The sequence below is a fragment of the Capricornis sumatraensis genome, chromosome 2, assembly GCF_032405125.1.
Source record: "Capricornis sumatraensis isolate serow.1 chromosome 2, serow.2, whole genome shotgun sequence".
In the NCBI taxonomy this organism is placed as follows: domain Eukaryota; kingdom Metazoa; phylum Chordata; class Mammalia; order Artiodactyla; family Bovidae; genus Capricornis; species Capricornis sumatraensis.
Genome location: NC_091070.1, coordinates 196,153,825 through 196,177,579, shown reverse-complemented (window position 1 = coordinate 196,177,579; position 23,755 = coordinate 196,153,825). Strand labels below are relative to the sequence as shown.

At 36.1% G+C, this 23,755-nt stretch overlaps 1 protein-coding gene across 2 annotated transcripts in view; it reads right to left on the bottom strand.

Moving 5' to 3' along the window:
• Nucleotides 1–23,755, bottom strand: part of FAF1 (Fas associated factor 1) — a 485,365-nt gene that overhangs the window by 292,343 nt on the left and 169,267 nt on the right. For both annotated transcript variants that reach the window (XM_068964657.1, XM_068964658.1), the window contains 2 exons: nt 11,703–11,794; nt 3,838–3,929 (listed from right to left, as the gene is read on the bottom strand). In XM_068964657.1, coding sequence (XP_068820758.1) covers nt 3,838–3,929; nt 11,703–11,794 — 184 coding nt within the window. The remainder of the gene's footprint in view (nt 1–3,837; nt 3,930–11,702; nt 11,795–23,755) is intronic.

The following is a 23,755-nucleotide window of genomic DNA, read 5'->3' as shown; positions in this document are numbered from 1 at the left end:
TCAGATGAAGATATCAGTAGCAGAAATATTATTCACTGTTGACCTTAAACCAGCTGCAAAACTCTCTTTAAAACACCTCAATTTCCTAATTTATAATATAGATATCAATATCAGCCTCTGTGTTCTTACAGAGGTGCTATAAAAATGAAGTGAGAGTTGAATGAAAAAGATTACTACTGGTATTTACTAGCATACATGTTTTAATAATTATGCTTTACAATTTGTGCTTTTACATATAAATGCACCTCTTCTGTTTAATGAATTTTTATGAACACCCTGGCAACTAAAATCAATACTTACTATTTTACAGAAGGAGAATCTAAGACCCTAGATAAACAGGGATTATAATCTGGGACTTTTCTCTCTAGATCTTACCTTTTTTGCATGGATCGATTATAATAACATTACTTTCCTGATTTGGTTATAATAAACTTTGTTTAGGAATGACACCATAACACCAGTACAGTCCAATTCATTGAGAGAAGACTGATACTCTAACGAAAGAACATGACGTTTGCCACTGCACTGAAATTGGAAGGGTGGAATCCAGCAGCAGGACCTTGTCATAGTTCTTCACTGCAATTAACAGGCAGTTTATTACCCAGTTTCCCTCAGTCTTTCCACATCCACTGACTTGTGTCAGAAAAATAAAAGAATAAAATCAATCTAATATCAAACCAACCATATAAATCAAATATACCTTTTTAAAAAATCCCAAATCTGAGGAGAAGGATGGGGTGGTATGTACATAACCTTTGCTATTTTCCTCTATCAGTTTCGAAGTTTTTATTTATTTGCCAGTTCTCAAATATAACAATCAGAATGATATTTTCTCCTTTTTAGATTATAAACTGGATTACAAATTATAAATAAGGTTTGTATGAATCCACCAATTATAACAAAATGTTGCAAAAACAAATCGACTTGATTTATTATGTAGGTTAGTGCACAGCAATACTGTCTCCCATATTTGATAATATGATATGCTATATAACTAAATATTAAATTACTTTTGGGTTCCATTATACAGTTATGATATAAAAATTATTTTTGTTTGATAAAACACAAGTGAAAATCATAAGTTAAAAATAATTATTACCATTAGCTTTTAAAATTCTGTATGGATTTTGTTTTTAATTGTCTCTCATGAAATGAGAATTTAAGATACATTTTATAGGTTAAAAAAATAAAAATGATCTCTAGCTTTATAGAAAGATATCTTGGATTAACATATCGAAAAGAAGTACACTCTAACTTTTATGTGCATTAATAAACTTCCTCATCAGCAGGAGCCTCTATGCTCCTCCTCTCACTAGCCAGATACACTGTGTTTTTTATATCTTTTATTTAACTTTGAATTTTTCTGTCTTTCTTATCATTCCAACATAGGAAAAAGCACCATTATAACTTGCTAAAAATCCATACAGCCAACTAAGGAAGACTACTTTGAAAAGTGAAAGTGAAAGTCACTCAGTCCTATCAGACTCTTTGTGACCCCATGGACTATCCAGTCCATGGAATTTCCCAGGCCAGAATACTGGAGTGGGTTGCTTTTCCCTTCACCAGAGGATCTTTCAAACCCAGGGGCCGAACCCAGGTCTCCTGCATTGCAGGCAGATTCTTTACCAGCTGAGCCACAAGGGAAGCCCAAGAATACTGGAGTGGGTAGCCTATCCTTTCTCCAGCAGATCTTCCTCACCCAGGAATTGCACAGGGGTCTCCTGCATTGCAGGCAGATTTTTTACCAGCTGAGCTACCAGGGAAGACTAGCTTAGTATTATATAAAGTAGTCATTCTGCAATAAACACTGCATTTCAAGAAACACTGTAGGCCCCTGCCTGCCTAGGGACTGAGACACATGGCAATGAACATTTCCATTAGCCCAGGAAGACATTTTTGAAAAATCCATTTAATCATACGACTGGAAAGCAACAGACTATAACCAATGATGTCTCTTATCTACATTTAATTATGTGGATTACATACTGGATGACATTCTTAACTAACCTAAAAATAATGTTGTACCTGAGTAGATACAGAACCCATATCTATAATCTCATCTGGCATTTAAATCAACATTACTATAAGCACAAGGACTATAAGTACTGTTTCTCATAGTATGCAAATACAAATTCCCATTAATATATGATCTGGACATAAGATACAGAGCAACTCAAGAAATCTTTAAATTCTTAGCCTAAAACAAACCATTAACAGACTATCAGATACAATTATATCAGATTTAACTTTCTTCAGTTCAGTGATTTCTACTTTGATAAAGTGTAATTTACTTTTCTTTTTGATACTATCTACCTGTGATGGTATGAGCTATTAGAAATACACATTTTGTTTTCTTCCCCACACAGAGCTCCTAAAATCTTTGCAATTTTTTAAGTAATAAGAGTGATACTAAGGAGCTTCTATCCTGGTTGTCAGGAGAACCAACCTCATGATTAGAGGGTTAGAATGTTTAACCACCTCTCCCTCCCACCCTACTCTGTATAGAAGAGAGGAGCTGGAGGTTGGGCTAATTACTAGTAGCCAGTGATCCAATCAATCATGCCTATGTGGTGAATCTCCATAAAAAATTCTACTTGAAGAGCTCTGGAGAGCTTCCAGGTTGGTAAAAAAGAAAGCGTCCATGTGCTGGCAGGGGGGCACACCTTAAACATTACAAGCACTCCTCTGCTCGAGACCCTTCCAGATCTCATTCTATATATCTCTTCATCTGGCTGTTCATTTAAAATATGTTTTACAATAAATTGGTAATAGTACACAGAGCATTTCTGACTTCTATGAGCCATTCTCTCACAAATTATTGAACACAGAAGGGAGTGGTGGGAACCTCCAATCCACAGCCAGTTGGTCAGAAGCACAAGTGACAACCTATACCTGCAATTGGGTCTGATATGGGGCAGTCTTATGGAGCTGAGTCCTGAACTTGTGGGATCTAATGCCATCTCCAGGTAGGTAGTATCAGAATTTTGTTAAACTGAAGAATATCCAGCAGGTGTTGAAGACTTGGCGGGTAGGAGACACATTTGTTGGCTAGTACTGTTCCATGGGTAGTACAGTAAAGAAAACAGGACGTTTTTTCTTTCGCTACACTAATAATAAAGATAGTGGTGGGGAAAAATTTGACAATATTTGAAGTTTAGAGACACCAGGTTGTATTAAATTTAAAAAAAAGAAAATGGGAAAAAAATTGTAAAAATCTAAGAACAACTTAAACACAGTTCCAGAAGGATACTGTGCTCAGGAAAATTATGACTCTATTACTAGCTTAATGATTCACTTTAGATCTGGTTGCTTCATTAGGCAATAATAATACAATATATATTTAAATATTGAAATCATTTGATCATTCTATAAATATACTGAGTTTCACTGTAAAAACTAAAAAAAGAATGACACTCTCTCTTCCAAAAAGAAAGAAAATATTAAAAATTTTATATCAATGTATTTCAAGCTGCATTCTCCAGAGCACAAGAAATTTCCTCAAAGATATACTGCTTCAGCCATGGGAGAAACTAGAGTTCCAGTTACTCATTCTCTTCCCTCCCTCCCATCCTTCCCTTCAAACAGAGAAGTACTATTTATGACTCTTTTATTATACAACAAAGTTTTGCTAGCTTTTCTTTGTAAAAAGATTCCATCACTAAAATCAAACAAATAAACACTCCAAACCAAATAGTTTGAAACTTTATATAGTTAATAGTTGTTAGTAAGCTAAAACTTCAACAAGCTTTGATTTAATTTTGATATTTATACACAGCTTAAAGAAATTTAACAATCACACTTTTCATTTCCTATTTCCAGGAAAAGTAAACATCTTACCCAGCATGACTAGATGATGAAGGTGGCGGCAAATCTGGTGTAAGGACATAAAGACTGTTGTTTTTTGGCAAGTGTAGTGATTTTAAGACCGTCTGAAAAAGAAAAAGAAAAAAACAGAAAATAACTATTGATTGTGCATTATTCTTTTCCTATAATTCTTAGAAAATTATTGCCATTGCAGCTTGACTTTTCATCTTCTGACAATTTCCTAAATAGGATAATATAGAACTATTGAATCCAAATAAATTTGTTTCTCCCATGTATTAGTTAGCATAAATCTGAGTATTAAAATAAAAATTCTTTAGCTCACAAAGAGATACAAATATACACAGTTAAATACACAGTTGAAGACTATTAATTACTTCATTGAAGATGCATAATCTGGCAACTAATATCTACTTCATTCAGGACCATTATAGCAAAAATTAGCAAGTTATGTTTGCAGAGATCATTAGACCTAGAAAAGATGATAGAGAATATCTTAAATCAAAGATTTTATAAATGAGGAGCTATAGCCTAAGAAATGAAAAGACCTGGATGAGGTCTCTACTAAGTGTTACCTAAGTTACTTAACTCTTCCTCCAGATAATCATCATGTGTGTGTGTGTGCTCAGTAGTGTCCAACTTTTTGGGACCCCATAGACAGTAGCCTGCCAGGCTCCATGGGACCTGAGATTTCCCATGCAAGAACCCTGGAGTGGGTTGCCCTTTCCTCTTCCAGGAGATCTTCTCATCCCAATGATCAACCCATGACTCTTGCATCTCCTGCACTGGCAGGTAGATTCTTTACCACTGTACCACATGGATGACTAAAAAAAAACATTTTAACATGAAAGTCAATGCTGAAGGTTCTTCAGAGAGGAAGGACTGGAAATGGAAAAGAGGAGCAATGAGGATACATATTTTAACAGTTAGTCCAGTAGTATAATGGCTACTTCAGTTCAGTTCAGTCGCTCAGTCATGTCCGACTGTTTGCAACCCTATGAACTGCAGGACGCCAGGCTTCCCTCTCCATCACCAACTCCCAGAGTCCACCCAAACCCATGTCCATCGAGTTGGTGATGACATCCAACCATCTCATCCTCTGTTGTCCCCTTCTCCTCCTGCCTTCAATCTTTCCCAGCATCAGGGTCTTCTCAAATGAGTCAGCTCTTCACATCAGGTGTCCAAAGTACTGGAGTTTCAGCTTCAACACCAGTCCTTCCAATGAACACCCAGGACCGATTTCCTTTAGGATGGACTGGTTGGATCTCCTTGCAGTCGAAGGGACTCTCAAGAGTCTTCTCCAACACCACAGTTCAAAAGCATCAATTCTTCGATGCTCAGCTTTCTTTATAGTCCAACTCTCACATCCATACATGACCACTGGAAAAATCATAGCCTTGACTAGACGGACCTTGTTGACAAAGTAGTGTCTCTGCTTTTTAATATGCTGCCTAACTTGTTCATAACTTTCCTTCCAAGGAGTAAGCATCTTTTAATTTCATGGCTGCAGTCACCATCTGCAGTGATTTTGGAGCCCAGAAAAATAAAGTCAGCCACTGTTTCCAATGTTTCCCTATCTATTTCCCATGAAGTGATGGGACCAGATGCCATGATCTCAGTTTTCTGAATGTTGAGCTTTAAGCCAACTTTTTCACTCTCCTCTTTCCCTTTCATCAAGAGGCTCTTTAGTTCTTCTTCACTTTCTGCTATAAGGGTGGTGTCATCTGCATATCTGAGGTTATTGATATTTCTTCCAGCAATCTTGTTTCCAGCTTGTGCTTTCTCCAGCCCAGCGTTTCTCATGATGTACTCTGCTAAGTTACTTCAGTCGTGTCTGATTCTGTGTGACCCCATAGACAGCAGCCCACCAGGCTCCCCCTTCCCTGGGATTCTCCTGGCAAGAACACTGGAGTGGGTTGCCATGTCCTTCTCCAGTGCATGAAAGTAAAAAGTGAAAGTGAACTCACTCAGTCGTGTCCGACTCTTAGCGACCCCATGGACTGCAGCCTACCAGGCTCCTCTGTCCACAGGGTTTTCTAGGCAAGAGTACTGGAGTGCGATGCCATCGCCTTCTCCACATGATGTACTCTGCATATAAGTTAAATAAGCAGGGTGACAATATACAGCCTTGACATACTCCTTTTCTTATTTGGAACCAGTCGGTTGTTCCATGTCTAGTTCTAACTGTTGCTTCCTGACCTGTATACAGGTTTCTCAAGAGGCAGATCAAGTGGTCTGGTATTCCCATCTTTTTCAGAGAAAAGCAATTAAAACTGAGAATCCTCCAAAGAAACAATATCCTCAGGAAGGTAGATTTCAATCCGAGGTAGATGGTGAAGAGAATGTGTAGGCAAGAGGTTGGCAATAGAAGGAATTTTGCTAATGATGAAATTAGTCCCACAGGGCTCAGGAAAAAATTTTCAAGCAGTGGAGAGCAAAATGAAGAGAGACAGATATGGGCTGTACAGAGGCTATGGAGATTTAAGTGAGGAATAATTTGGGAATCTGAGACTCTTGCGGTGACTGGCATAAACAGTATAAAAGGCATAATGAAACTGGTTCTGGTTGAATCAAAGCAAATAATAATGTCAAGGCTGAAAGTATTGGAAAGAAATGTGGAGTAGATATCTAGGAATCACTTTTAACCCTGTATATGAAACAGGAACACCTGGGGAGAGCTGATCTTATCCTAGCATATAACCTAATGAATTTATTCTTGACCCTCCATGAGAGTACCCATCTTTCTTACTAAAGGCAGAGTCTTCCTTCACAAGCTTTGGGACTTATTCTTGACTTATATTTGTCATCCCTTAAGCCTTACTCATTATTTGCAATATATTCTGACATTCTTTATACTATTTCCTTTTCTTTAGATGCTAGATATAACCCACTCAATTAACTTCACAACTCACTAATGATTTGTGACCCATGGTTTGAAAAAAACACTGTAATAGACAATTAATCATAACTTCACAATCATCCAGGAAGCCTTAAAGTTCTGAATCTTTTTGTCAAATATACGCAAGTTATTCTGAAATGGATCTGCGTTACCTTGCAAGAGTTAACATGCAAACAAACAAAAATATGGCATACAAACACAGGAAAGTTACTTTTACCATTTTTTATCTTTCATTATTTTACTTTGATGATTACTGATAACAGCTTGGTCTTACCATTTGATCATTATTGTCACTTTACCATTCCTGATCCAAAGATTTTTCAATAAATCTTTCTTCTCAAACCACATATGATATGATTAAACATATACTTTAAGTAGGTCAGTCATACCACAAACATTTATTTGATACTTATTATATCAGGCATTGGATATCTAATGATGAAAGAAACACCATTTTTTATGGTGTCGTGATAGAAAATGCTGGGATGGGAGCTATTTTACAAAATACAAACATCTGTTAAGAAAGTACCGTTTAAGCTGAGACTTGAAGGATGAAAAAATTACCCATGTGAAGAACTGAGGGTAAAGCATTCCAGGCAGCTAAAGAGCATCTGTCAGATAAAGATGTAAACAGCTCGAGCATTTTAGAAGAATTAAAAGGTTCTATGATCGCAGCTTAGAAAGTGAAGGTATGAAAGGTTGAAGATGAGGTTGTAGAGGTGAATATAGGGTAAATAATATAATACCTTTTAAACCATAGTGAATAGATTGAATTTTATTCAAAGTGCAATAAAAAGTTATACTTTACCAGGAGAGTGATATAATTTATGTTTTTAAAGAAACACTGTCACTCCTCTATGGAGAATGCATAGGAAGAATCCTCCCCCAAAAAGCTGAAAAAACAATAATGAAGCTATTACACTGGCCCAGGCAAGATATGCTAACAGCATGGATTAGGCCGTGCAATAACAATACTGTAAAGTGGCTATGGTTGAGACATATTTTGAAAACAGAGTCTATAGGACTTACTAAGGATTAGGTACTTTTGAAAGTTTTTATAAAATTATTTTATTGAGGAACTCCCTGGCAATCCAGTGCCTAGGACTCAGTGCTTTCACTGCCATGACCCAGGATCAGTCCCTGGTTAGAGAATTAAGATCCCGCAAGCTGCAGAGCATGGCCAATTAATTTATTTATTAAAATTTATTTTACTGAAGTATAGTTGATATACAATGTGCTGAGTCAGTTTCCGAGGATTAGGTGTTTTTCAAATGGGAAAAGATTAATGCCCACATTTTTGGATTTAGCAGTGGTAATATGGTTCTGCCATTTATTGGGAAAGACTGGTAGAGAAATGGCATGGGAAGGAAAATCAAAAGTTCCATTTTAAATATGTTAAGCTAAAAATGCCAATAAGATATGCAAGAATAAAACTGAACTACCAATTTGGTTATATGAATTCACAGACATATAACCTAGCAATACACATTTGGGAGCAATCAGAAAATTAATGGCATAGAAATAGGAAATATCACTTAGGGAGAAGAGCACATAAACAGTCAGCCCTCTGTATCCATAGGTTCCACACCCAAGGATGGAAAATACTCGTAAAAATAAAAATTCCAGAAGCTCCAAAAAGCAAAACTTGAATTTGCCACACATCAGCAACTATTTACATAGCATTTACATTGTATTACGTATTGTAAGTTATCTAGAGATGATTTAAAGCATACAGAGGATGTATAGGTTATATGCAAATGTGATGCCATTTTATATAAGGGGCTGACTTCATTTTTCTGGGCTCCAAAATCACTGCAGAGGGTGATTGCAGCCATGAAATTAAAAGATGCTTACTCCTTGGAAGGAAAGTTATGACCAACCTAGACAGCATATTCAAAAGCAGAGACATTACTTTGTCAGCAAAGGTCCATCTAGTCAAGGCTATGGTTTTTCCACTGGTCATGTATGGATGTGAGAGTTGGACTATAAAGAAAGCTGAGCATCGAAGAATTGATGCTTTTGAACTGTGGTGTTGGAGAAGACTCTTGAGAGTCCCCTGGACTACAAGAAGATCCAACCAGTCCATCCTAAAGGAGATCAGTTCTGGGTATTCACTGGAAGGACTGATGCTGAAGCTGAAACTCTAATACTTTGGACACCTGATGCGAAGAGCTAACTCATTGGAAATGACCCTGATGCTGGGAGGGATTGGGGGCAGGAGGAGAAGGGGACGACAGAGGATAAGATGGTTGGATGGCATCACCGACTCAACGGACATGGGTTTGGGTGGACTCCGGGAGTTGGTGATGGACAGGGAGGCCTGGTGTGTTGTGGTTCATGGGGTCGCAGAGTCGGACATGACTGAGCGACTGACCTGAACTGAACTTGAGCATCCATAGATTTTGGTATGAGGGGGGAGATGCTGGAACCAATCTCTTATGGCTACTGAGAAACAACTTATCAGAACACACTGCTTTAGGAACATTTTGAAAGTGTTTACCTTTCTTTTTACAAGCTACCAAAAATGCCAGGTAGGTAATTCATATCCATGGGTTTCCCAATAAATGAATGGATAAATGATATAGCTATGTAAACCAATGAATTTTGTTGTTTTATTTCTACCAAGGTTGTTGGTTTACTCAGTCAACACTTCTTTTTATTCTTAAATCTACGTTTCAATTAGAACAGCCATAAAGGACCAGGTGACAGTCAACTATACCCTGTGCAAAAATTCAGCCTACTACTTAACTTTTGTATGTCCTGTCAGCCAAGCATGGTTTTTGCATTTTTAAATGTTTGAAAACAAATCAAAAGAAGAGTAGTATCTGACATGTGAAATTATATAAAATGAAAATTTCTATGTCCACAAATATTGATTTAATCCAACAGTCATGCTCACTGGTTCTTATATGGTCTAAAGTTATTTTCATCTATGATAGCAGAACTGAGTGGTTGCAACAGAGATTCCATGGTCCACAAAGCCTAAAATATTAACTACCTCGCTCCATACAGAAAAAGTGAGCTAACTCCTAATATTGTTGTTGTTGTTCAGTCGCTCAATCATGTCCAACTCTTTGGGACCCCGTGGAGTGCAGCATACCAGGCTTAGCTGTCCTTCATCATCTCCGGAGTTTGCTCAAACTCATGTCCACTGAGTCGATGATGCCATGCAATCATCTCATCCTCTGTTGCCCCCCTCTCCACCTGCCTTCAATCTTTCCCTGCATCAAGGTCTTTTCCAATTAGTTGGTTCTTCACATTAGGTGGCCAAAGTATTAGAGTTTCAGTTTCAGCATCAGTCCTTCCAATGAAAACTGATTTCCTTTAGGATGGACTGGTTTGATCTCCATGCAGTCAAAGGGACTCTCAAGAGCCTTCTCCAACACCACAGTTCAAAAGTATCAATTCTTCGATGCTTAGCTTTCTTTATGGTCCAACTCTCACATCCGTGCATGACTACCAGAAAACACAGCTTTGACTAGACGGATCTTTGTCGGCAAAGTGATGTCTCTGCTTTTTAATATGCTGTCTAGGTTGTCATAGCTTTTTTTCCAAAGAGCAAGCATCTTTTAATTTCATGGCTGCAGTCACCATCTGTAGTGATTCTGGAGCCCAAGAAAATAAAGTCTGTCACTCTTTCCATTGTTTCCCCATCTATTTGCCCTGAAGTGAACGGACTGGATGTTACGACCTTAGTTTTGTGAATGTTGAGTTTTAAATCTGCTTTCTTACTCTCCTCTCTCACCTTTATCAAGAGGCTCTTTAATTCCTCTTAGCTTTCTGCCATTAGGGTAGTGTTATCTACATATCTGAAGTTATTGATATTATAATAATAATATAGCACATCACTAATTTTTACTTAAATTTATAAGTATCTTGCCAACCTGAAATTCCTATAAATAACTTAATAAAGTACTCAGAGTATCTCCATGTATCAAATGAACTCACATACAAATATTTATAAGCACAATGTCTACCAGAAGCTATTGACAGAGAGTTGAACCTAAAGTTGAAGATTTTAAGTTCATGCCTGGTATTTAAATATCAACTCATTAACTAGTATGAAAAGATTTAGTTATTTCTATTTCAAACACCTAAAACTTTAGTTAACTCATTTCTTTCCATCTGACTCACTCTGTCAGAAAAAAGAATGTGCCTGAGGCTGCAAATGGGTGCTTGAGAATAGCAAGTACTAGCTTAAAATTGCAACATTTTGTGTAAACTCTTAAAATATAACTCATCCATGCACCTGACCCTATCCACCTAACAAAGAAGTATTCTTACCATTTAAATTTTCTAAGTTAAAAATATTTCCTATTACCTTTTTGTTTCATATAAATACTTGATATAAATATATGTGGGCTTCCCTGGTGGCTCAGATGGTAAAGAATCCACCTGCACTGCAGGAGCCCTCGGTTCCTGCAATGCAAGGTTCAATCCCTGGGTTGGGACAATCCCCTGGAGAAGGGAATAGCTCCCCGCTCCAGTATTCTTGCCTGGAGAATTCCAAGGACAGAAGAGCCTGGTGGGCTACTACAGTCCATGAGGTTGCAAAGAGTTGGAAACAACTGAGTGTCTAAACACTCACTTTCATAAATCTATATAAACTGAGTATGACTCCTTTCAGGCCAACAGGTAACTATTTAGAAAATTATTATTCCAAGGCAATTACTGACATCATATGAGGTTTGAGAAAAGGATAAAATGCTCTCAGAAAAAGATGTCAAGTTGACTTCTATAAAATACTTATAAATAGGAAAAATATGCCAAAGAGTGATTTCACTTATATATCTAACGAATGTTGCTGATTGACTATGAAATGTTTTAACTTGAAAAACACTGTTTGCTGTATTCTTAAACTAAATTACTATTACCAAATCTCCATCTGTCATATGTAACAACATTAACAAAAAACAATTTTATACTTTAGTCAATAGCATAACTTAATTTTCTTTTATTTCTAGGTAATTATGAAACTCACACTGTCTTCCACGTCTCCAGTCTTCCAGCCTTTTAACAGCATTTTAGACACAGGTATCTGAAGTTCATTTTCTAAAATCTGTTTAATTTCTCCTGTACAAATAAGAAGAGACCAGATATTAATAACAAAATAATACAATCAACATTCATTCATATCCAAAGCTAGTACTAATATTAGGCAAATGGTTCTCAAGTCAATGACATTTGTTTCATGAATGAATATGAAAAATTTCAATAGTCCAAACTTCAAATCTTGATCATACAACATGATGCCCCTTTGAAGAAGTGAAGTTTCAACATTATAATAAAAAACTTATTAATTAAGCAGTTTTTTAAGAAGAAACAGATATCAGTGATGGGGTTTTGAATAGAAACAATCTACTTCAAACCAACCAACAGACCAATATGTGATCACCATACGGTGGGAGTAGTCAGTAAAGTATAAAACTTGAAGCATTAGAGTATAAAGAAAGCAAACTGTGCAATGCAATTTGGGGTTGAAGTCTTAGCTTAAAGAAATAAAATAACTTGTCTATTCTTAGTTTTTCTATCTGTAAAATGGGGAATAATACTGTCTATCTTATCTACCTCTAAGGTTCAAGGATAAGAGGAGACAACATCCATGAAAGTAGCTGGAAAAAAAAAAAAAAACAACCAATGCATATAATCTAGAAGACAATTAAAACTGTCTTGAAACGGAACAGAATTTAAGAAAAGAAAAAAAAAGTTATGTTGGATCAAATAGAGAAGGCTTTGTGAGACAGATGAGACTTCAACTCAAGTTTCAATTGTAGCTGGATTAAAACCAAGCATGAAGTATATTAGGGTTGTAAAGGAGAATCAAATCAAAGGAAAGGATATACTACTCGGTGAAAAAAAAAGACCAAAAGGTAAAAGCAAAAGTGAAAATGCTGCTAATGAGAAACAGTAAGGAAACACAATTTTTCTAGCATGCTACAAAGTACTTTTCAAGAATCAAGTCTACTTATTAATTAACCAGCTTATTTCTGGTTCTACAGATCATTAAGTCAGAATGTACAAATATTCCATGTATATGCTTTTATTAGATTGGTTAGTCTATAATTTTAGATTAATATGTAATGCAATTCCATTTATAATAAGTGATTGAACACTGCAGAAAATGATCATACTATACATTAAAAGAAGAGTAATTCCATGCTGATAAAGGAAAAGAAGGTGGAGCTTACCCTACACAAGTTCTATGGAATCACAGTGGTCTAGGTAAGCAATGGTACAATCAAACCCTTCATGGTCTTCAGTTCAGTCAGTTCAGTTGCTCAGTCACGTCCAACTCTTGGCAACCCTAAGAACCACAGCACACCACGCCTCCCTGTCCATCATCAACTCCTGGAGTTCACCTAAACTCATGTCCATTGATGCCATCCAACCATCTCATTCTCTGTTGTCCCTTTCTCCTCCTGCCCTCAATCCCTCCCATCTCTTCTCAAATGAGTTAGCTCTTCGCATCAGGTGGCCAAAGTATTGGAGTTTCAGCTTCAACATCAGTTCTTCCAATGAACACCCAGGACTGATCTCCTTTAGGATGGACTGGTTGGATCTCCTTGCAGTCCAAGGGACTCTCAAGAGTCTTCTCCAACACCACAGTTCAAAAGCATCAATTCTTTGGCACTCAGCTTTCTTTATAGTCCAACTCTCACATCCATACATAACCGCTGGGAAAGTGTCCTTAGTGACTTTTTTTTTTTTTTTTGCTTTCCTAAGAAAATTCCTATCTGGGCACTCTGGATAGTGATTAAACATCATAAAAAGAATTCTGATTCAACATTATATTTTAGAAGCACAAAATACATCAACTTTGACCTTCAAAAATATCACTGTTGAGAAAGGATTGTTCTCTTCATGGAAATAAGAGAAAGGTGAGCCATATTTCTTATGTGATTGTGATTGTGTTACATTACTTGGTTGTGTTCAACTCTTTGCAATCCTATAGACTGCAGCCCACCGGGCTCCTCTGTCCATTGAATTCTCTAGGCAAGGATACTGGAGTAGGTTGCCATTCTCTTCTCCAGGGGAGCTTCCTGACCCATGGATTGAACCCAGGTCTCCTACATTACAGGTAGATGGCACTGCCACTACAGTACCCCTGTATGTGAAAACTGATGATATGTAGATTTCATCAAGGAACACTCCACTGACTGCCAAGCATATATGAGATACAGGTTTAATATCCAAAATATATAAAGAACTCACATAACTCAATAACCAAAAGCCCCTAAGTAATCAAACTAAAACTGAACTGATTAGACATCTTTCCAAAGAAGACAATAAATGGCCAACAGCTACATGAAAAGATGCTCAATATCACTGAACACTAGGGAAATACAAACAAAAAGCCATAATGTGGTATCATCTTATATCTGTTAGAATGGCTACCATCGAAAAGACAAGAGATAAGTGATGGTGAGGATATGAAGAAAAGAGAACCATTGTGGGGTTGCTTCCTTTGATTCATACTTTGCTGGGAGTTTAATTACTTAAATTTTTTTTAAATAAATGAAATTTTAAATGTTTTTTAGTCACTAAGTCGTGTCTTTTCAACCCCGAGGACTGTAGCCTGCCAGGCTCCTCTGTCCATGGCGTTTCCTGGTCAAGATTACTAGAATGCATTGCCATTTCCTTCTCCAGGAGATGTTCCCGACCCAGGGATTGAACCTGTATCTCCTTTATTGGTGGTGGATGCTTTACCACTGAGCCACCAGAGAAGCCAAATATTGTTGTTAAATATTGTTGTCAATGCTTTTGACAAGCCAAATATTGTTGTCAAATGTTTTTCCCTCCAGCTATTAAAATGATCAATAGATTTTCTCATTCATTGTACTAATATGGTGAATTAATAATGGATTATATATAAACTGTTAAACAAGCCTTGTATTCCTGAGTAAAGCCCACTTGATCATGAGGTATCATTATGCTGCTGCTTCTGCTGCTAAGTCGCTTCAGTCATGTCCGATTCTGTGCGACCCCATAGACGGCAGCCCACCGGGCTCCCTCGTCCCTGGGATTTTCTAGGCAAGAATACTGGAGTGGGTTGCCATTTCCTTCTCCAATGCAAGAAAGTGAAAAGTCAAAGTGAAGCTGCTTCAGTTGTGTCTGACTCTTCGTGACCCCATGGACTGCAGCCTACTAGGCTCCTCCGTCCATGGGATTTTCCAGGCAAGAGTACTGGAGTGGGGTGCCATTGCCTTCTCCAAGGTATCATACATATTTATATATTGTGTTACATTTAATGAGTTCAATTTATAAATATTTATAAAGGATTTCTGCCTCTAGACTGTAAGAAATATCAGTCTATAATAGTTTCCTTTTCCTATAACGTCTTTGTCTGATTTTATCAGGGTTAATGCTGATTACATAAAATAAATTAGGTAATACTTCATCTTTCACTATTTGTGAATGATTTCTAACACTTCTTCCTTAAATACTAGACAGACTTTACCAGTGAATCCATCTGGGCTTGGGAGTTCGCTTTTTTTTGGAGGAGGAGGAAGAGGGGAAGGGAGCGGGGAAGGGAGCAGGGAAGGCTAATATTGTTATAGCTTTATATATTAGATGTAGAGCAATTAAGATTTTAAATTTTTTCTCTGTCAGTTGTGGTAACTTACACCTTTAAAATAATTTTTCTAGCTTTTAAAGTGTTTTATGTAACTTCTAAGTTTTCTAGCATGAATCTATTCTAATGTTGCCTTATAATCCATTTAATGTTTGTAGGTACCTTTCATTCTCTATGTTTAACTTGTGTTTTCTCTCTTGTTCTTACTAACATTAGCAAGAGAATTACCACCTTTATTGATCTTCTCAAAAAGAAAAAAAAAAGCTTTAGGTTGTGTTCATTTAGTTCATTTTCTCTATAATGTTTACCCATTTTCTGCTTTATTGATTTCTATGCCTGTGTCTATATATATATAAGTTTTTCCTTTCATACTTATTTAGGGTTTGATTAGCTCTTTTCAAAAACATTTAAGTTTTATTATGATTGGTAAAAACAAAATACACATATTCACAATCTATAATTTGTTAATAAGTTTTAACAAATATATAAATCAGTGAAACCATCATCATCAAGATTATGAATTTATTCAGCAATCCCAAAAAGTTTTCTTATATACCTTGTTAACTCTTCCACACTATCCCTTTCTGTATCCCCAGGGAACCAGTGATTTGATTTTGGTCATTATGAATTGGTTCAAATTATCTAAAATTTTAGATAAAAGGAATTTCAGAATATACTTTTAAAATACGGCTTTCATTCAAAATACATTGTTTGAGATTCTTCCACATTGTTACATGTAACGACAATCTGTTTCTTTTATTACTAAATAGTATTCCATTGTATGAATATAAAACAATTTGTCTATCCATTCACTGACTTATGGATATTTCTTGTTTTCCACAGTTTGAGGCTACAAATAAATATTTGAGGTTACAAATAACATACATGTCTTTGATGGGACATATGATTTCATTTCTCTCTGGTAAATACCTATGAGAAGAATGGTCAGTGTATTTTTAACTCTGTAGGAAAGAGTCAAACACTTTTCCAAACTGGTTTTTACTGTGATGTCTTCAAATTCACTAATGTTTTCTTCTTCAATGTCTAATCTTCTGTTAATCCCACTTTGTATGTTTTTCATCTCAGACATCATGGTCTTAACCTCTAGACATTCAGTCATTTATGATTTGAAATTTTTTCTCTCTCTTTCTGAACCTAAGTAACAGTTATAATAATTGTTTTAATGTCCTTATTTGCTAATTCCAACATCTATGTCAATTCCGGGTTGTTTTGGTTAACTGATTTTTCTTTATGGGCCAGGCTTTCCTCTTTCTTGTATGCTTGGTAATCTTTATTGGATGCCAGACACTGTGAATTTTACCTCAATAGGTGCTAAATATTTTCTTATTTCTATAAATATACTTGAGCTTTATTTTGGGAGGCAGTTACTTGAAAATAGTTTTGTCCTTTTGAGTCTTTGCTTTTAAGATGTTGTACCACATAAGCAGTATTTAAGACTAATCTTGACATTACTAAGACAAGAGCCTTCTTAGTACAGTTAACTCTTAAACAACACAGGTTTGAACTGAGGGTTCACTTATACATGGATTATTTTTCAACAGTAAACACTACAGTATTATACAATTTGCATTTGGTTTAATTAGTGGATGAGGTACTACAGATAGAGAGGAAAAGGATATACAGAGGGTTGACTATAAGTTATACGTGGATTTTAAGTAGTACAAAGGGTTGGTGCCCCTAACCCCTGAGTTGTTCAAGAATCAATTGTACTCCATCCAAAGCCTCATGAATTATGAGGTTTTCTAGTCCAGTTGGTAAATGTATATTTGGTTCTCAAAAGCAGAAGGGTGGGGTGGGGAGGGGACACTTTTCTTGTTTCTCAAGTGGAAGCTCTGATCATTGCTTTCAGAACTTTCTTCTTATATAAATAAGCATGTGAACTGTAAATTTCCCTTCCATACCACTTTGTCAGCATAAAACAAATGTTGATATGCGATGTTTCCATCATAACTAAAAATATTTTCTAATTTCCTTTGTGATTTCTTTGCTGATCCTTAGTTTACTTAGAGATATGTTAATTACCTCCAGTATTCTTGTCTGGAGAATCCCATGGACAAAGAAGCCTGGCAGTCAAGAGCCCATAGGGTCCCAGACAGTTGGACATGACTGAAGCAACTTACAATGCACACTTAACTTGTATGTTAATTACCAAATGTATCAGAATTTTCAAGTTTCCTTTGATTTCTATTTTAATTCCACTGAGTCAGAGAACACACCTCACATGACTTTTTAAGTCACTTTGGTTCACTTTCTGTGACTTCTTTCATGGCAGAGCGTTTTTTTTAACCTTAACGAATATAGCAAATGCAGGTGAAAAGAATATAAATTTTCCTACGGTTATGAGAGGGCTTCCCAAGTGGCTCAGTGGTAAAAGAATCCACCTGCAGTGTAGGAGACCTAGGTTTGATCCCTGGGTTTGGAAGATTCCCTGGAGAAGGAAATGGCAACTCACTCCAGTATGCTTGCCTGAAAAACTCCAGGCACAGAGAAAGCCTGGTGGGCTATAGTCCATGTGGTGGCAAAGAGTTGGACATGAGTAAGTGACTGAGCATGCATGTATGCATGGTTTTAAGAAGAATTTTATCTATTTCAAGTAAGTCAAATTGGTTGATACACTATTCATATTTTCTATCTAGTGTTTTGAACATTACTATGAGAAAGGAGTGTTTTTATGCCCAATTACAACTGTAGTTTTTTTCCTTTTCTCATTGCAGTTCTAGTGATTAGTTTTTAGTACACAGACTTTCAAAGTTGTTATTATATATGACGACATTTAGGATACTTATGTCTTTAGGATTAATTGACATTTTCATCATTATGAAGTGTCCCCATTTAGCCTTCATAATAGTACTTGCACAGAATTTTAGTTCATTTAGTATTAACATAATATGTGATTAATAGAACACATATACTGGTTACTATTTTCTTATTTATATTTCAATCTTATACTTTCTATTTAAAGTAGATTTCTTATACATATATAATTGGTTTTTCTTTGTTACACAGTCTCACAATCTCTACATTCTCATAAGGATGTGAAGATAATTATCTATATGCTTATTATTTGTTTTCTATTTGTCTTGATTTTTATTTATCATCTTTCTCTACCTTCATTTGCAAATATTGAATATTTTAGGTATTTTCATTTCATTTCAACCCTTGACTTAATTACTTTTATGTGTGTTTCATTGTTTTAGGGATGGTCTAGGGTTTACAATATGCATATTCAATTTCACACAGTCCATCTTCAAATAACACAGGACTTGTCTGACAAAAACATACTTCCATTCCTCTTTCCTGTTGTTTGTGTTCTTTCCATACCTTTACATCTATAAAGTCAATTATCTTTTAAAGAAATTTAAACATAAGAAAAATATACTTATATTTTTACCATTTCTCTTCGTTTCTTTGTGTTAATCTAGTTTCCTATCAGGTATCATTTTCTCCAGCTTGAGGAATTTACTTTGATAGTTTAATAGCTCCTGTAGCTTTTGTATGAAAAATAAAGTCTTAATTTAGTTTTCATTTCTGAAAGATACTTTTGTTAAATATAGCATTCCAGGTTGATATTTTATTTCTTTGGCACTTAGAAACATCATTACATTGTCTCCTGGCTTTCACTGCTTCTATTACGAACAGTGTAGTCATTATTTTGAAGGCTTCCCAGTGGTTCAGTGGTAAAGAATCTGCCTGCCAATGCAGGAGATGTAAAGACGGGGATTCGATACCTGGGTCAGGAAGATCCCCTGGAGTAGGAAATGGTAACCCAATCCAGTATTCTTGCCTGGAAAACTCCATGGACAGAGGAGCCTAGCAGGCTCAATGAATGTCTGTATTTAATGGTTTGCCTCTAAGGAGTGTAGAAGTTTATTTTGATGGGTCCTTAAATTTCATGCATATCAGGTTGATCCATTTGAGACTTCTTTACAACACTATTTTGGTGGATCTAAAGCAGTGATTCTCCAAAGTATAATTCATAATTTGGGAGAATTTCTTGAGAATGTATAAAATTAATGATTACTATGTTGAAAAGCATTATCTAAATTCTATCACTATTAGTTACTAAACCAATTTACTGGCCCTCTCTGAGACTCAAATTCCACATTAATTTAAAAAAAAGCTAAGAATGCATTTCATATTAATGTCACCTGTTACCATTTTTTAATGAAAAAAAAAATTAACACGGCACCAAAAAGTAAGAACTGCCCCTATAGAAAACTGAGACTTAGTCTCCCAGTAACACAAGAAAATCAAACCTGTCATCTAGAAAATGAGAAATAATATATCATGTGACTTTCTCTCAAGCACAAATCTCAAAAGTGAATTTTTGCCTCCTTTGTTCAAATTACAGTTTTTTGTAATGTCAGAAATCTTCCAGTGCCTCTATTCATTTCCTTAAACACTATAAGCCATCAACACCTACAAACATTTGTTTCACCTATGAAACTGCTCTTTTGAAAAAAATCAGACTAAGATTCTGTAGCAGAAGCAGCATATTACACATTAGATATTCAGGGCTAGACAGGACCCAGCTCAGAGGCTTTTTAAAATCATCCTGGGATACAACTTACCCATGAACAACTAGCAAGTTAATGGCAAAACCTACACGGCAATGTTCCATTGCTTTTCCCTATATACATTTTCACCTCAGATATTCAAAGATGCAGTCTTTGTATATCTTGCTGCTCAAACATACGAATTTAAACAAAAAAAGATCACTACTACAGTAGTGATAGTTATCACTACATACCTATAGTTATCAACAGAATTATAAATGTGACAACTTAGAGTCTGAGACAAGAGGGTTCCAGAAAATGCTACTCAGTTTTAGGTTATTTACAGTATATCACTGGGTCCTACAGGATTTGAGACCACACCCAACAATGCACACAAAATACTGTACCAGATTGTTCTAAAGGCCAATGTTCAATTGTGTCTGTAAGATTAAAAGTCCTTTTTTCCTAAACATTTTTTTTGTTTGTTTAGTTGCTAAATCATGTCTCTTTGTGACCCCATAGACTGTAGCACACTAGGCTTCCCTGTATTTCACTATTTCCCAGAGATTGCTCAAACTCATGTCCACTGAGCTGATGATGCCATCCGACGATCTCATCCTCTGTTGCCCCCTTCTCTTCCTGCCCTCAAATTTTTCCCAGCATGAGGGTCTTTTCCAGTCAGTAGGCTCTCTGCATCAGGTAGCCAGAGTACTGGAACTTCAGCTTTAGCCTTAGTCCTTCCAATGAATATTCAGGGTTGATTTCCTTTAGGACTGGCTAGCTTGATCTCCTTCCTGTCCAAAGGACTCTCAAGAGTCTTCTCCAGCACCACAATTCCAAAGCATTAATTCTTCAGCACTCAGACTTCTTTATGATCCAACTCACATCTGTACAGGACTATTGGAAAAACCATAGCTTTGACTATGCAGACCTTGGTTGGTAAAGTGAGGTCTCTGCTTTTTAATATACAGTCTGGTTTCCCAAGGAGCAAGCGCCTTTTAATTTTGTGGCTGCAGTCACTATCCACAGTGATTCTGGAGCCCAAGAAAATAAAGTCTATCACTGTTTCCACTGTTTCCCCATCTACTCCCCATAAAGTAATGGGACCAGATGCCATGATCTTTGTTTTTTTAATGTTGAGTTTTAAGCCAGCTTTTTCACTCTTGTCTTTCACCCTCATCAAGCGGCTCTTTAGTTCCTCTTCAGTTCAGTTCAGTCACTCTGTTGTGTCCAACTCTGCAATCCCGTGGACTGCAGCACGCCAGACTTCCCTGCCCATTACCAACTCCTGGAGACTACTCAAACTCATGTCCATCACGTCAGTGATGCCATCCAACCATCTCATCCTCTGTCATCCCCTTCTCCTCCTGCCTTCAATCTTTCCCAGTTATCAGAGTCTTTTCAAATGAGTCAATTCTTCACATCAGGTGGCCAACGTACTAGAGTTTCAGCTTCAGCATCAGTCTTTCCAATGAATATTCAGGACTGATTTTCTTTAGGATGGACTGGTTGGATCTCCTTGCAGTCCAAGGGACTCTCAAGAGTTTTCTCCAACACCACAGTTCAAAAGCATCAATTCTTCAGCACTCAGCTTTCTTTACAGTCCAATTCTCACATCCATATATGACTACTGTCTAGTCAAAGCTATGGTTTTTCCAGTAGCTACGCATGGATGTATGGATGTGGGAGTTCCTCTTCACTTTCTGCCATTAGAGTGGTATCATCTGCATATCTGAGGTTATTGATATTCCTCCCAGCAATCTTTATTCCAGCTTATGATTCATCCAGCACAGCATTTTACATGATGTACTCTGCATATGAATTAAATAAGCAGGGTGACTTTATATAGCCTTGAGGTATTCCTTTCCTAGTTTGAACCAGTTTGTTGTTCCATGTCCGGTTCTATTACTCCTAAACATAAATGTCCCATTAATTCTAACAGAAGCCTAATATTATAACTAGAAGGGGAGTATTCAAAATAACTTTACTATGAGCAAAAACTCCAGTCATTTAGGAAGCATAATGATCAATAATGACTGTCAATTTTCACTAGCAACTGTGTTTTCTGTTTACCTCTTTGCTTCTTATACCATTGAACCTTTACCCAAATAAAGATACTCTGTGTTCACCATCCATAAAGCAGAATTATTTTAAGTTCAGTGGAGTACAGACTGGGCTAAAAGTCAAAAGACAGTGACTGGCTGTTCTGGAGTCTGCTACTAACTACCATGGCAGGGTAGCCTCCCTAAGCTTTAAGTTCACATACCTGTAAAATAAAGCAGCTAGGTTAAATGCCCTCTAAGGGCTTTTCCAATCCTAAAACCTCATGTTCATATTACAGCCAATATGCGTTAAGCACTTGAGAAATACAAAAAATGAAAGATACGTCAGGATGAGAAGAGCTTCCTAACCACAAACAGAAAGAAAAGCTATAAAGGAAAAGTCCATTGTCCTAAAAATAAAAAAAAACTTCCGTGTCTCCAAAAGCACAATAAAATGAAAATGTAAACGAGGAAAATATTTGCAAAACATGTAATGAATAGGTAATCTCATTAATATATAAGAAGTTCTTCTAAATTTTAAAAAATGTTAAGGAAGTCACAGTAAAACATATAAGCTTACATAGAAAAGAGCCAATAAACCAAGTATATTAATTAATTAAAACTTTAAAAAATTGAACTGAAAACATAAAATTTTTATTTCCAAACTGACAAGATTTTTTTTCTTTTCTTTTTTACTGTAATAAAATATTCAAACCAAATGTACCATTGTAAAGTATACAGTTCAGTGACATTAAATACATTCACATTATGTAACTACAACCACTACCCATCTACAGACTGTTTCATCAATCCACAATGCAACTCTTTATCCATTAAATAACTCCCCATTCCCACCCCCTCTCATCCCATAATAACCACTATTCTACTTGCTGAAATTTGACCATAAGTACCTCTTATAAGTGGAATAACATGTATTTGTCCTTTTCTGCATCTGGCTTATGAAACATTTAGCCTAATGTCTTCAAAATTCAGCCATGTTGTAGTAAATAGCAGAATTTTGTTTCTCTGTAAAGTTGAACAATATTCTCCTCTATCTACATACCACATTTTGCTTATCCATTCATCAGTTGACAGTCAGTTGGGTTGCTTCCACTTTTTGTTCTGCTTTTCTGTAAAAGCTCCTATTTTCTATTATTTGGGATATATACTCAGAAGTGGAACTGGTAGATTATGTGATAATTCTATGTTTAATTTTTTAGAGAACTGACATACTATTTCCCCAGAAGCTGTACCATTTTGCATTCCTACCAACAATGCACAACACTTCCAATTTCTTCATACCCACAAAAAAGCAGATTTTAAAGCATCAAAGTGCCAACATTTGTTACTTTTTGTTTGGTTGGAGTAATTTTTTATATATATAAAACAGTCATTTTAATGGGCATGAAGTGGTATCTCATTGCGGTTTTGATATCCACTTCCTTAAAGATTCATGATGTTCTGTATCATCTCATGTGCCTACCAGTCACCTGTATCTTATTTGGGGAAATACCTATTCAAGTCCCTTTACTTATTTTTTAAAATTACTGTGATATAATTGACATATAACATAGTATAAGTGTAACATATACATGTGCTGATTCGATATATTTATATACTGAAATACAATTAGGATTAGCTCTATCACATCACATGGTTTTTTGTAGTAGGAACTACTTTAATTGGTTTTTTTTTGTTGTTGTTAAGTCACAGGGGTTCTTTATAGTCTGGATACTAATCCCTTATCAGATATATGATTCACAAATATTTCTGCCATACTGTAGGTTGCCTTTTTACTCTATGAACATTGTTCTTTCATGCATAACTTCTTAATTTTGATTAGGTCTGATTCACTTGCTTTTCCTTTTGTTCCTGTGCTTTGGTGTCATAAATAATAAATTGT